The sequence below is a fragment of the Carassius gibelio genome, chromosome B9, assembly GCF_023724105.1.
Source record: "Carassius gibelio isolate Cgi1373 ecotype wild population from Czech Republic chromosome B9, carGib1.2-hapl.c, whole genome shotgun sequence".
Classification (NCBI taxonomy): Eukaryota; Metazoa; Chordata; class Actinopteri; order Cypriniformes; family Cyprinidae; genus Carassius; species Carassius gibelio.
The window spans coordinates 11291142-11303958 of NC_068404.1; the positions used below are offsets into that span (position 1 = coordinate 11291142).

At 38.2% G+C, this 12817-nt stretch overlaps 1 protein-coding gene across 1 annotated transcript in view; it reads left to right on the plus strand.

Moving 5' to 3' along the window:
• Positions 1 to 4924: 4924 nt before the first annotated feature.
• The window catches only part of znf804a (zinc finger protein 804A), a 48961-nt gene continuing 41068 nt past the window's right edge, over positions 4925 to 12817 (plus strand). The window contains exon 1 of the mRNA XM_052564810.1: positions 4925 to 5575. Coding sequence (XP_052420770.1) covers positions 5465 to 5575 — 111 coding nt within the window. The 5' untranslated portion in view covers positions 4925 to 5464. The remainder of the gene's footprint in view (positions 5576 to 12817) is intronic.

Here is a 12817-nt window from a genome sequence, read left to right on the forward strand (position 1 = left end):
GCTGGACCTTCTCAGAGCCAGGCTAATGCGGCGGAATTTAGCTTAAAGCCCTGAAGTCCAGCTGCTTGCAGCACTAATTTTAATTATTTTTTTTTTTATTTTTTTTGCTACAGAGAGCTTCATCGAGGTCGTGGGAGAGAGCTACGGCCTAATCAAGACCTGGTGGCAAGGTCCAGCAACACTTCAAGTTCCTCTGAAGAGAGGCTTGGTGCCCTTTTTTACGTTGCTTCCCCAGCATATTCTGTATCTAACTCTCTCTCTCTGTTCATTGTAGATGGGTTGCTTTTTATTGAAAACATTAACCAATGGCAATCAATACCGCATTAAACAGAAGTAACTGCAGCTGCTTGCCAATCAATTCAGATTGTACCTTACCATTAATATAAAAGTGTATTATATAATTTTTATAAATCGTTAAACCCATGTCAAGAAGCGGCACAAGTGGCACAACGGGATAAGGAGGGTGGATGATTAGCGAGGGATACCCGGTTTATCCGTCACAACATACCGTGTGAACATATTACTGACCATTTGATAATTTAATTTATAGTCTATATTCTACTGATAACTTAAACTATAGCCCTATTTGGACGGGACTAGTTTTCTAAACTACGTTTGAGTTTCGATTCTTACCACCTGATGCCTGCGATTTTCATGTACCAATTCGGACGGGACTAACATCTCCGTGTTTTTTACAGAGGTGGGAGGGTCTGTTTTGTGCATCTGGGCGTCACAGAGATCATGCGCTCTGTATGAATGCATTTAATTCATTCAGAATGATTGCCATTAGTATTATTACAAAATAAATACTAAATGGCTAGTATAGCAAAACCATGTTAATGTGTGGTTCCTTTAGTTTAACTTGTTTTCCTTTGTGTGTGTGTGTGTGTGTGTGTGTGTGTGTGTGTAGTAGGCTAAACCTGCCGTATGTTTAATTTTCATAAAGGTACATATGTAATTAAAACACTATGTAACTGAGTGCATAAATGAACGTGAGTAATCCTACCTGATGCTGATATTACAATAGACGATATTAACAGTTTACGTGATCTTGCTCTTGATTTTATTATTATTATTTTTTTTATTATTTATTTGCCGCTAAGCAAATATATCAAACATCCGCGCTGTAAGAGCATCTACGGTAATTCATGTTGGCCAAAAAACACAAGGAAATGCGTTGTGAAATAAAATATCACCGGCAATCATAGACATTCGCATTCGGACGGGATTAGTTTTCTCAGAGGATCACTGAGTTTGCTGAAAAACAGTAGGTAATTTGCTCTGGAATTATCACAGAGGTTGTGTGAGAAAAACACAGACGTGGCAGATTAGGACGGGATTAAAATCACCAAGTACGTCTGTGAAACGCAGATTTCTCTAACGACCCCCTGTAAAACTAGTCCCGTCCGAATAGGGCTTATGTTAAAATAAATGTTACTGTAATAATTTGAGGAATGTTCATTTGCATAGAACGTGTTGTCTTTCTTAATGCTGTAATGCACCTTCGCGTGAAGTGGAAAATCGATTCCTGAGCAATCGATACCAACTAATTCAGCACCTTTACTCAGGACAGCGCTCTTGTAACGTCAGACGTAAGAGGCAGCGTGTTAAGAAGCATCCTAAGGGAGACTTCGGGGAACACACTTAGGAACAAAGAATCAGTGAATGAATCAGAACTAATCATTTTAGTGATTCATGTAACTGATTCAGTAGAATTGATTTATTGAATTTAAAATAATTTCTTCACTAGTAGAATGCAGTGGAAGATTATCTTTATTTTATATAGAGGTTGTAATATAAAATCTTTTAGTGAGTTATAAACAGCATTTTTGTATAAATACGTAGAGTAAAAATAGAATAAAGTGACACCTCTGGTTTAATCCACGTCTACATACAGTACGTCCCTCAAGTCTATTAAAATCTAGAATATGAACCTCTCAGCAGACATTCTGTTCTTCTAACACCACTTCTGTTGAAAGTTTTCTGTCATGCTGGCAAAAACTTTCCTGCTACATCTGAATCATGCAGGGGACGATGACAGCAGATCTGTTTAATTGCCATGTTCACAACTCTTATGTGTTAACACATAAGATGAAAATTGTTGCATGCATGGCTGCATATTACATAAAAATAATGGGGTTTTGTAATTTTCTGGTTAATGAAATGTCATGCATGTTGGGTGGGAGGCAGCACTGAGGCGATCGCACAGGTAGCAATCAGTCAAAGCTAATTTTGTGTTTGTGCACTCGGCTCATTGTTCAGATCTGAATGCCATTATTATAAAGAACAAAGCCTGTCCTTTCCAACAACTGCGCTTTATCATCAGACCATGAAACAGCACTGTAGTTACAAGATTTGGCAGTGTAGCTGTCTTTGTTGAGGAGTAACTGAGAGAAATTACTTTGGATTGTGTCTGTATAGTTGATGTTCAAAAACGACAACACCTTTTACTGCAGGTTGTTGATAATGAACAGGCACATCCTGCTTTCCAAGATATAGTCATCATAAGTATGCTGATTGCAGAATATATTAACATTGTTTTCTGAGAAGAATCGAACCACCCACACGCAAGTTATTTCTAAAGCCTTTAGTGGTTGCGCATTGTCTTGAACTGCAGAGGTTGGTGGGCAGCTCAATGAGTATTGACAGAAAGACAGATGGAAACAGGGGCCCAATCTGCCTTATGTGCATGCCCTTAACTGAATACCACTGTATGCTGCATGACCACACCGATAGCACAAGCGAAGTGGAGCTTTTCACTTGGAACAAATCTCCCTGACAGCTGACAGGTCAAACTATAGCAGTTCTGAGGAAAACTTTCTTCCTCCTCTTCCCTGCGGTTGCAGTTATTATTCAGTGATATTCCTCTCCACAAGACCGGGCTGTTGCTGCAAGGTAAAGCAGTCCATGCAACATTGTTTCCATTAGTTTACTAATAATGGTCTTCTTGTGGTTGCAATTATCGCCTGGTTAAGGGAAGTGATGCTTCGTTTTATCGGAAATGCATTTGATGTTTTCTCTCAGTGAAATAGTCCACACCACACCCATTATAAACCTAATGATTTAGTGGTCAATAAATGCATTTAGTTAAATAATGAATAATGATTTGTTTAAGCATTTTTGTAGGCAATCTAAAAATCATTAATCTTTTGCTAATCAAAAAAATGTTTTTTTGTGCAGTATTGTGTATATATATATATATATATATATATATATATATATATATATATATATATATATATATATATATATATATATATATAGTAATGATTTAGTAATGTCAGTTTTTTATTTTCAAAATTTTATGGCATATTCCGGAATGTGTTTTTATCTAATTAAATATTATTTAAATTAATTAAATATTTTTTATTTAATACATATTACTACATGATTATGAAGTATACAAAATACTACATGGCCACTGTTTCAAAGTAAACCAGGACCGATTTTCAAAAGGATATATTGACTTTCGGTCACAATTTATTTTACGGTCCAGTTCTCATTATTAACTAACCATTAACTATGACTTTTGCCTCAGTTAACTCCTTATTTGCTGCTTATTAATATTTATGAAGTAGTTGTTAAGTTTAGGGTATTGGGTAGGATTATGGATGTTATGCATTATATGTACTTTATAAGCACTAATAAACAGCCAATATGTTAATAATAGACATGTTAATAAGCAACTAGTTATTAGTGTGAATTGGACCCTATAATAAAGTGTTACCTGAATTTCTATATTGAAAGAATCATTTTCAAGAGCAGGTTCAAACACTTATGAAATGAATAACAGCATTTGTTCTCCCATTTTAAATCATCCCCTGATGGTTCATTTTAATTGGCAGTTGGTCACAGCGATTTCCAAGATATCTGTCTTTCAGTCTGCTCAATTATGCTGCAGTCTCAAACATGCCAAGACGTCTTCCTGTCGCAGTAGTTTTCATTAATATAATTGACAAATTACATTTCCTATCGTTTTATTATGTATTTTTTAATAATTATTGCAAAGTTACCAGTTACAATGTCTCTTAACGTATTGAGAGACACATTTTTACACATTTGTACATGTGTGAACCCACTTGTCTTGCCCCTTACATCTGCATCTCCTACTGTATGCAATTTAGAATTGATTCAGAAACTGCGTTGCTTAGTTACGAGGCATTATTGCTCTTCTAAAATTGGGGGGTGGGAAGGGAACTCTCTCTCTCTCTCTCTGGCATGTTTCATGCAGCCACATGCTCTGTAGAAGCTTGTACGGTTCTTTCTTTCTTTCTGTTTAGTGCTGAAGTCAGTGTTGTCCTTAAATAGGCATACAATGAATGCATCCAGAGAACTCTAACCCAGAATTCCCAATTCTCAAGCGCGGCTGTGTTTTGAAGCTTTTTTTTTTTTTTTTTTTTCAGACTTCATTAAAATAAAATGAGTTAAAAATTGCTGTTTGATCTTTCTTCAGTTAGCATCTATAATGCAATTTTCTTCATAAAGAAGTCATGAATCTTCAGTTCTGTCATATCATCATGTAAATTATCATTATAGTGGCTTTATGAATTTCTATACTTTCTCATTAGGAAATACCCAATGCCTGTAAACTGTACCAGCTGAGACTTTTGATTTGCATGTGTCTGTGTCCGTATAACATAAAAAAATTTTTATGGCAACTCTCGAACACATTAACCTGATAAAAGATGGATGATAGGGCATGTAACACATACCGAGTCGTCTCTCTCAGCGCCTCAGCCTGCCTTTACCTGCTCCTGACTGCTGCCTCAGCTCCTTCCCGAGAAAGAACGCACTCACGAGCGAAAGGGAGAGAGAGGACTAATGAGGGAGAGAGAGGGGGTGTGTGAGAGGAAAAAGATGCTGAATCCTGGTTGGCTAGAGAGAGTAGAGGCTGACTCAGTGGATCTGGAAGAGCAGCATGTGACAGATGCAATTCTCATCCCAGTCCTCACCATCAGACCAGGGGCTTGTTCGCCATTGGCCCCGTTCACTGGACCGGCAACGCACGGCACGCTATAACACCATGCTTTCCATTGCCAGACCCAGCGGAGCTCTCTCACTAGTGCGTATCACTTGCGCAACGTGCAAGAGACTCAGCCCAGACACACTTCAGCCCAGCGCAGAGAGCCGAGACTGAGGAAGAGGAAAGAGCAGCTCCGCATTACTCTCTTTGCCTTTGCACAGAAGAGGAGAGAGCAGGATAACGCATTGCTTGAGGCTACTATAAGAAGCAGAGGCACGTCAGAAAAAGCCCACAAAGTGACTGTAACAGACTGAGTAATGAGAAATGACCGATGTTTGAGGATCCAAGAGGATGAAGGAACACGCTCACTCCGTTCCTGACTGAGGGAAAGTGAGCTTGTGCCTTTCATCTGAAACAGAGAAACAAAAGAAAAGGCTTGTTGGGTGGACTTGTTTTTCTCTCTCCTGGCTGGACTCTGTGCATGGAAGCTTCGGGTTCCCCATGGCGTGTTACTACATTGTCATCAGCTCCACACACCTCAGCAATGGACACTTTCGAAACATCAAGGGAGTTTTCCGAGGTCCCCTCTGCAAGAACGGCAACAAAAACTTGGTAACTACCCTGTCACCCTTACCAATGTGTGTTTTGATTATGTGCTTAGAAAGTGTTTGCATCTGTAATGTTGCCTCTGGAAACTTTTCAGTACTGTGGTAACACTTTACTACAGATAAGTATAAATAATGAATACTGTGATTACTATAGTAAAACAAATCTGTATATACACACTGCACAAAGTGTTAACATGCAACTGTCTACCTGATTAGAATGAGATTTAAATAAAAAATAATTTAGGTTGATTCAGTGATGTTAAATAATATTTTTGAATTTAATAAGACCAGCTATTTTTTTCAGTTCAGATATATACAATTGCAATTGTAAAGATTGTAAGGATTCCCCAGTAATCGCAGTGTAAGAGGAACACTAATGTGAAGCTGGCCAAGCAGTAATCCTTCTGGAAAAGTGTTGCAAAATGACTGCATATTCAGTACTTCCTGTTTATGAGGAAAGTTGCATATGGAGAAAGTGAGTTCGGCTCTTGTCCGTGACCATAACTACATTCCTAACAGATGGACAGGGATCAATTTAATCTCTAATCACAGTCATGGCCTGGGATTTAATCTAACCGTACTGTTCTGGTCTTGCCGTCTAAATAATCCTCCTGTTTTTGCCCCCATTAAACTGCCTCTATTTACTCACAAACTCTTCTGTAAACGGCATGTCTAGGGCAGTGCAAAGAGGAATTTAAAAACAAAATCAGCGTTAGTAAAATATTATTTTTCATAATTACTCTTAAGAGCAGTTTGAAGATTGTTTTTCAATTTGTTGGCAAGTTAAGCAGGATTATAAATACAAAGTAATGAGATGAATGATGCAGCCGTACAGTGTAATTTAATTAAAGCACTCGGCTCCTGAAAGAAAGCATCTTTCAAAGCTTTTTAATGTGGAAGTGAAATTTCATACTCTCTTTCACTGCTCTCTTCTCAAGCCTGCCCGTGTCATCTCTGTCAGTTGGGGGAACAGAGATTTCTTGACAGCAGCCTCCTCTTTTCAAAAGAATCAAAAATGATTGGAGATGAAATATTGAAGCTCTTGGCTTGGGATCAAGCGCCAATGCTGCTCATCTGCCTCCCGCCTCCAGCTGAAAGGCTTATACCGAGGGAACGTTTGGGTGGCGTAACTGTGAATGCAGCAACAGATTGTTTCTCGAACACGGACTAAAAGTAGAATGAGGTTTCGGTGACCGTTGTCGGCTCGATCTCAATGCAAGTATCAGATCCGACACATCTCCCACTCTGTTGCAGGGAGAATCTGGTGTTAGTTAATGTAAAATTACGGCAGAGCATTGTGTGCATCACTGCCGACGATCTGTAACAGTAAATTTTGTTCATTACTCCCGCCGCTGTATAGAGCAGCTGTAAATCTCATATACTCTTGCACACACACACACACACATACGCACTCAGATGTATGGGTATGAAAGGCAGACTAAGAAAGCTGTGCTTATCCCAGCGCTGGTGCAGTGCCATCTGGCTCCTTTTCCTGGTGCAGTGATATTTTAGTCCAGAAGAAAAGCTTTGTGCTGTAGAACATTTGCTCTGTGTGGCTCAGACGCAGAGGAAAGGAGAGGAAGAAGGATAATAACGATATAACTGAGAGTGTGAGTGCTCCCTTAGTCACTCTTATGATATCATGGACTTTTCTACTGTGAAAATACAGAACCACTCAGTAAAGTCCATCTTTGTAATTAGAGGAAATTGCTCTCCCGGCTTTCTCTGTACATCAGATGGCTTTCTCTGTACATCAGATGGCTTGGTTCAAGTGAAAGAGTCAAGCTATTGATAATGTTGAGAGAAAAATGAAAACAAGTCAAGTTGTGTGTATCTCGCGTATTGAATGGCCTATAACAGTGACTTTGATGCTGAGCATGTGTTACTTGTGACATTTTTGGAGAAGAAATTGGAATAATTATTGAAACAGAATGTTTAACACCGTTTGGAAAACAATTACAAAATTAAATAACACTCACTTTGGTCATGTTATTATTATAATTAATAACAACATTATATATTTGGTTGCTTTATGTCATTTGTCATATTAGAGTAGCAAATAAATAACATACAGTATTGTATACGGTATGTAATTTCTTAAATCTTTGTATTAAGTTTTCATTAAAAAGTAATATATAAACATTTATTAATTTATTATGTTTATTTTAAGTGTTATAAAGACACCTACAATATGAAGCCTTTACCATTGAATTGCTTTGCTAGGTTTGTTGCTTTGTTGTTGTAGTTTTTTTTTTTTTTTAGTTTTTTTTTTTTTTTTGCTTTGCTTTGCCTTGCTCTGTTTTTAGTTTAGTTTACTCTTCGTTGTTGTTGTTTTTTTGTTTAGTTTTTTTTGTTCTGTTTAGTCCAGGTGTGATAAGGCAATAAAAAACATCATCCTTTGTATTAAACTGAATAAGTACCTGATTGGAGTGGTGCCATATCAGTGGACTTTTATAAAGTCAGACACAGAGTGAACACCAGCGCCTGAGTGGAATTTTGCCCCTTGCATTAGTTTGAATGAATATGCGTATCAACGGGGTTATTTCAACGCTGGTATCGATTTCCTCACAGTCGCTGCTAAGTCAGCCCATCTCCCCGCTGAGCTGTGTGCTGTGAGCATCCATTTCCACTCAGTGATGCCTCTTTCAGACACCATTGTGCTCTGGGAAAGGATCCTTATGCTGAATAACTATACAGTATGTATGGCCACAGTGCCTCTATTGGCAGATGCGTGGCAGCATGAACAGGTGTTATAATCAGCTCTTGTGCTGATTGCACAGGGGTTCTGGGCGATTGTGTAGATTGGATGTTGCTAACATGATATGCATAGAATTAAATTGCCATTGTCGCTCTGATATTCCTATTTGTGTTGTATATCATGCTCTTTCTTCTTGCCACCATTCAAAGCACAGAAGTCTATGAAGCCCTAATCACCATTGCCTGTGTGCAAGAGACGAGGCAGCAGCAGACTAGCTTAATCGCAGAAAGCGAGAGAGAAAGAGACTGAAACAGTGGGAGGAGAGGGATTGAAAAAGGGCAAAATGTTATTATGTTCTTCTTACCCTTTGTCTTTCCCTGCTGGGAAAGCTGGCCCGACAATTTGCATTTGGGAACACAATGTGTATGTGTGTGCAGACGCGCGCCGAGTTGCTTCCTAATTGAGAATTACAGCAGAAATCCAGCTCTAGCAGTGACCAGGCCGCCATGCACAAGCTCTGCTGCAGGGTAATTAATATAGTGGCTCAGACGATTAGCCTCTACAACCTTTCGCCGCATTTTACCACATGGCTCCATCCAGGTGTGAGGGAGAAACAAGCATTTAGATATCACACCGTGCAGCATGCATTATTTACAGACGGGGAGAACCCAAGGCTTGTCATCACTGCCGAATGCAGACAGATGTAGTTAACTTTACACACGCCCGAGACAAATGTGTGGCACGCTCGCACTCGGCTGATTAAAATTCACTCCATTCATGGCCTTCTGTTACTCATAAACGCCAGGTTCATTTAAATACCCTGAACGTGGCGTTTTGCCTGCTAGTGCTGCATCAATTTCATTTCACAGTGCTGTTAACTTTATAACAATGGAATCATTCTCTCTGAACCCCGCAGACACGGTGTTTGTTTCTTTTGTGAATGCATCTGTGTGTGTGTGTTTTGGAGGTATTCACTGTGACAAATCAAATCTCTTGCCCTGGTTGTGTTGTTCTCCTCCTCTCTTCACAAAAGAGGCACGCCGCAGATTCCAGGGGCCCTTATAAAAGTGCTAATCCCATGTTTTCTACTGACGGTGAACCCATTTTCACACTGATTCACAGAAAATACCCCATTGAATAAACTGTGTACTTAGAAGGCACAAAGGCACAGCTGGGTTTCACTGTAGGCTTGCTGCTGAGGTATAATAGCACAATTACACAGTAGCATGGCAGCTTTACCCTTTCTCCTTCCTGTATTCGTCTCACCTGATTTTCAGAGATGAAACGTTCACGGCGATCCTATGCTGTCAACCCATTGTTGTTGTCTTACCCTCATAAATATTTAAGTCGCCGGCCACAAGGATCTATAATTTACCTGCTGTTTCAATGCAGAATAAGCGGCTAACACGGTGAGACCAATCTCTTGCTCCGAAGCGCTCGCCTCTATATAATCGCTTGAACTTTGCCAGGCATTTTTGTACGCGTCAGGAGGGTATTGCACTCGTAAGCAGTGGAGTAAAAATACCCTGCCAGCCCTGAGCTCTAGCCTTGTACAACTGAAGGGCAGCATATAGAGAGGCTTCCTTGCAGCGTTCCTGTCTCCTAAGGGACGGATACTGCTATACCATTGCCTGTGACATATCCACTCTGACCCTGAAAGCATATGACTCCTAAAGGAATAGTTCACCCAGAAGTGTTCATTATTTACTGTACTCACCTGTATGTTGATCCAAACTATACAGTATGTTGTTATTTTTCAGTGGATCACAAAAGAACAATTTTTTTAAGAATATTTATGTAGTTGTTTTCCATATAAAAACATTTTTGGTGAGCACTATCTTAGGGTAAGGTTATAGGGTAAAATAATGCATTGCGGTTTCCGCAAAAATATTTATTAGTATCACTGTCATCATATTAGAATGATTTCTGAAGGACCGTGTGACACTTGAAGACTGTTATTCTGAAAACTTGACTTTTCAGGAATAAATGACATTTTAAAATATAATAAAATAGACAATAGTTATTTTAAGTGGTAATAATATTTCACAAAATTGCTGTTTTTACTGTTTTTTGATCAAATAAATGATGTCTTAGTGAGCATAATAATAATAATAATAATAATAACAGCATCCAGGTTTGGAAAGACATAAGGGTGAGTAAATGATGACCATTTCATGTTTATGTGAACTGTCCCGTTAACGCCCTATTTGCTTGTGTGTTTATGCTATGTAATATAAATGAAATATGCAGCACAGTGAATGCAGTAGGTATGGGAAGGTATAGGTGCAGCGCTGGAAAGAGAGCCCTGTGGTTGTGCCAGTAATTGAACGAGTCCCCATCTTTGCTTATAGCCACTCACCGCAATATGAGTGCTGAGAGCCTTTTAATGTTCCCCATTCCATTGAGTGATATTATAATGCAGAGCATCCCAGCTGCCTCGTCTCACTTGATTTGATACTTGATAGAAGTGAAGCGCTTCTTTTCCTCCTTTTTCAAAGAAAAAAATTTAATAAAATCTGCAGCGGACCAAGCAAGCTTGTAAACACTGAGCAACACAGCAGTAGACACTCAGTTCATTGAGCTTCACTGCTGCCCACCTCCCGCTTTACCGGAGCCGATCGCAGGGAGACGACCACCGATGGGCCATGTTTGCGATTGAGAACAGATGGAGATCCAGGGAAAGAGGCGGAGAGAGGGGCTGTGAGGAGTCCTCAAGGTGACCACAGTATTTCTGATGAGCTCTGAGTTAAGTGTGTAGGTGTTCACTGAGCCTCCTATCTCTCTCCATCTCTCCCTTTGTCTGTCTAGTATTCAGGTACTTCAGCAAACAATGATATTATTAGAGTGCTGAATACTAGACCTTTTGTCTTTGACTCAAGTCAATTAACTTCTGCTCTGCTCTCATGCTGCTCTTTCATTCTCTCTTTTCTCGCTTCCTCTCACTCTACCTTGTAACACTTTTTTTCTCTTTCTTTCTAAATCCAACCTGATCTCGTTACTATTCATTAGTATTTGTACTTAGAGTGTGGTTCTAGCGCACACACAGTACATTTGGAGAGACACTAAAATGTATGATATTCATGTACTAACAGCTACCGATAATTCATGGAAATTGTAAGTTAATTTAATTGGATTTTATTGTCGGCCTGTACATATAAATGACTAAATGAAATACTAAAAGTTTTACACAATTTTCTTTGTCTTCCATTACCAACTTTGATATGTAATGTTTAATTCTGGGTCATTTCTTAAGAGAAGTCGGAACGATTGTGCCTGTACTTGAAGTGTGACATGATGTTAAGATGTTAATGTTGTACTGTAACGTTATACTGTTCCAAATTTACTTCATTCTTCGAGCCTTGAGTTTAGACTGAGCTTTGATGATAATTACATTTAGCAATATTATTTTTAAATTACATTTATTTCCTTTAGAATTAATTTTATAAATAAATTGATAAATGAAAGGGTGTACAGTTTAAATGAATCAGTGTCTATCCAAGTATATAATACCATTTAGAAAAGTGAAATCGGTAAGATTGTTAAAAGTTACATTTATTTATTTAAAAATAGTAAAAAAAAAAAAAAAATAATAATATATATATATATATACATATATATATATATATATATATATATATATATATATATATATATATTATAATAATAACATTTTTGTGGATAGTATGACACTTTTGCGATTGTTTTAATGAATAGAAAGTTTAAAACTACATAATTCTTTTGAAAATGAAAACTTTTATAACAGTGTAAATGTTTTAACTGGAAAATTGCCATTACAAAATTGCCATCACAGGTAGTGTATGTGTAAGCAGGGAACACCCTGCTAGATAAATCATACTCAAGCTCATGAAAAAAAGACAATTAGAGAGAGAGTGTACAAGGGGTGTGATGGTCCGGAGGCGGTATATCTGAATTTGAAGACACCACAATAATAAATAAGCACGTAGTATCTGCAGCAGATAATGCCACAGATGAACCAAACAATCTCAAAACTCAATGATTCAGCGACATGCTCAAACTGTGGTAAAATCCAGCAACTAGATGTTATCCAGTACAGACCATCTGTAGACCAACCGAGAGTGACAGAAAATCTGATCGGGTCCAGTCTGTGCTGCTGAATCATAAATGTCCCAGCGATACCAGAGTGATGGTAGTTATAATTTACTGTAAAATGTAGCAGGGACACATTTATAGCACATCCATTGCCAGCAAGTAGCATGGTGTGCTGTTGTTGTAAATTTGAGTGAATAAAACATCACCTTAAACTTAAGTACATTTTTATTTATTTTATTTTATTTTTCTCAATAATGGCGCGGTTTCTGATAAAGTTTAGTATGCATCATTGTAAGCAAAAGGGTGCTATATAGAAGTATCCTTGTATAAAACCAACAAATTATTTTAAAATTATACTGAAACTTGAATACAAAACGCAGGTATTTCCAAGAGTGCCATCCCTGTCTTACAACATTATGTTTTCTTCCTCTGCTCCAGAGAGCGAGAGCGGCTTAAAGTCTCTATTTGTGGTTGTTA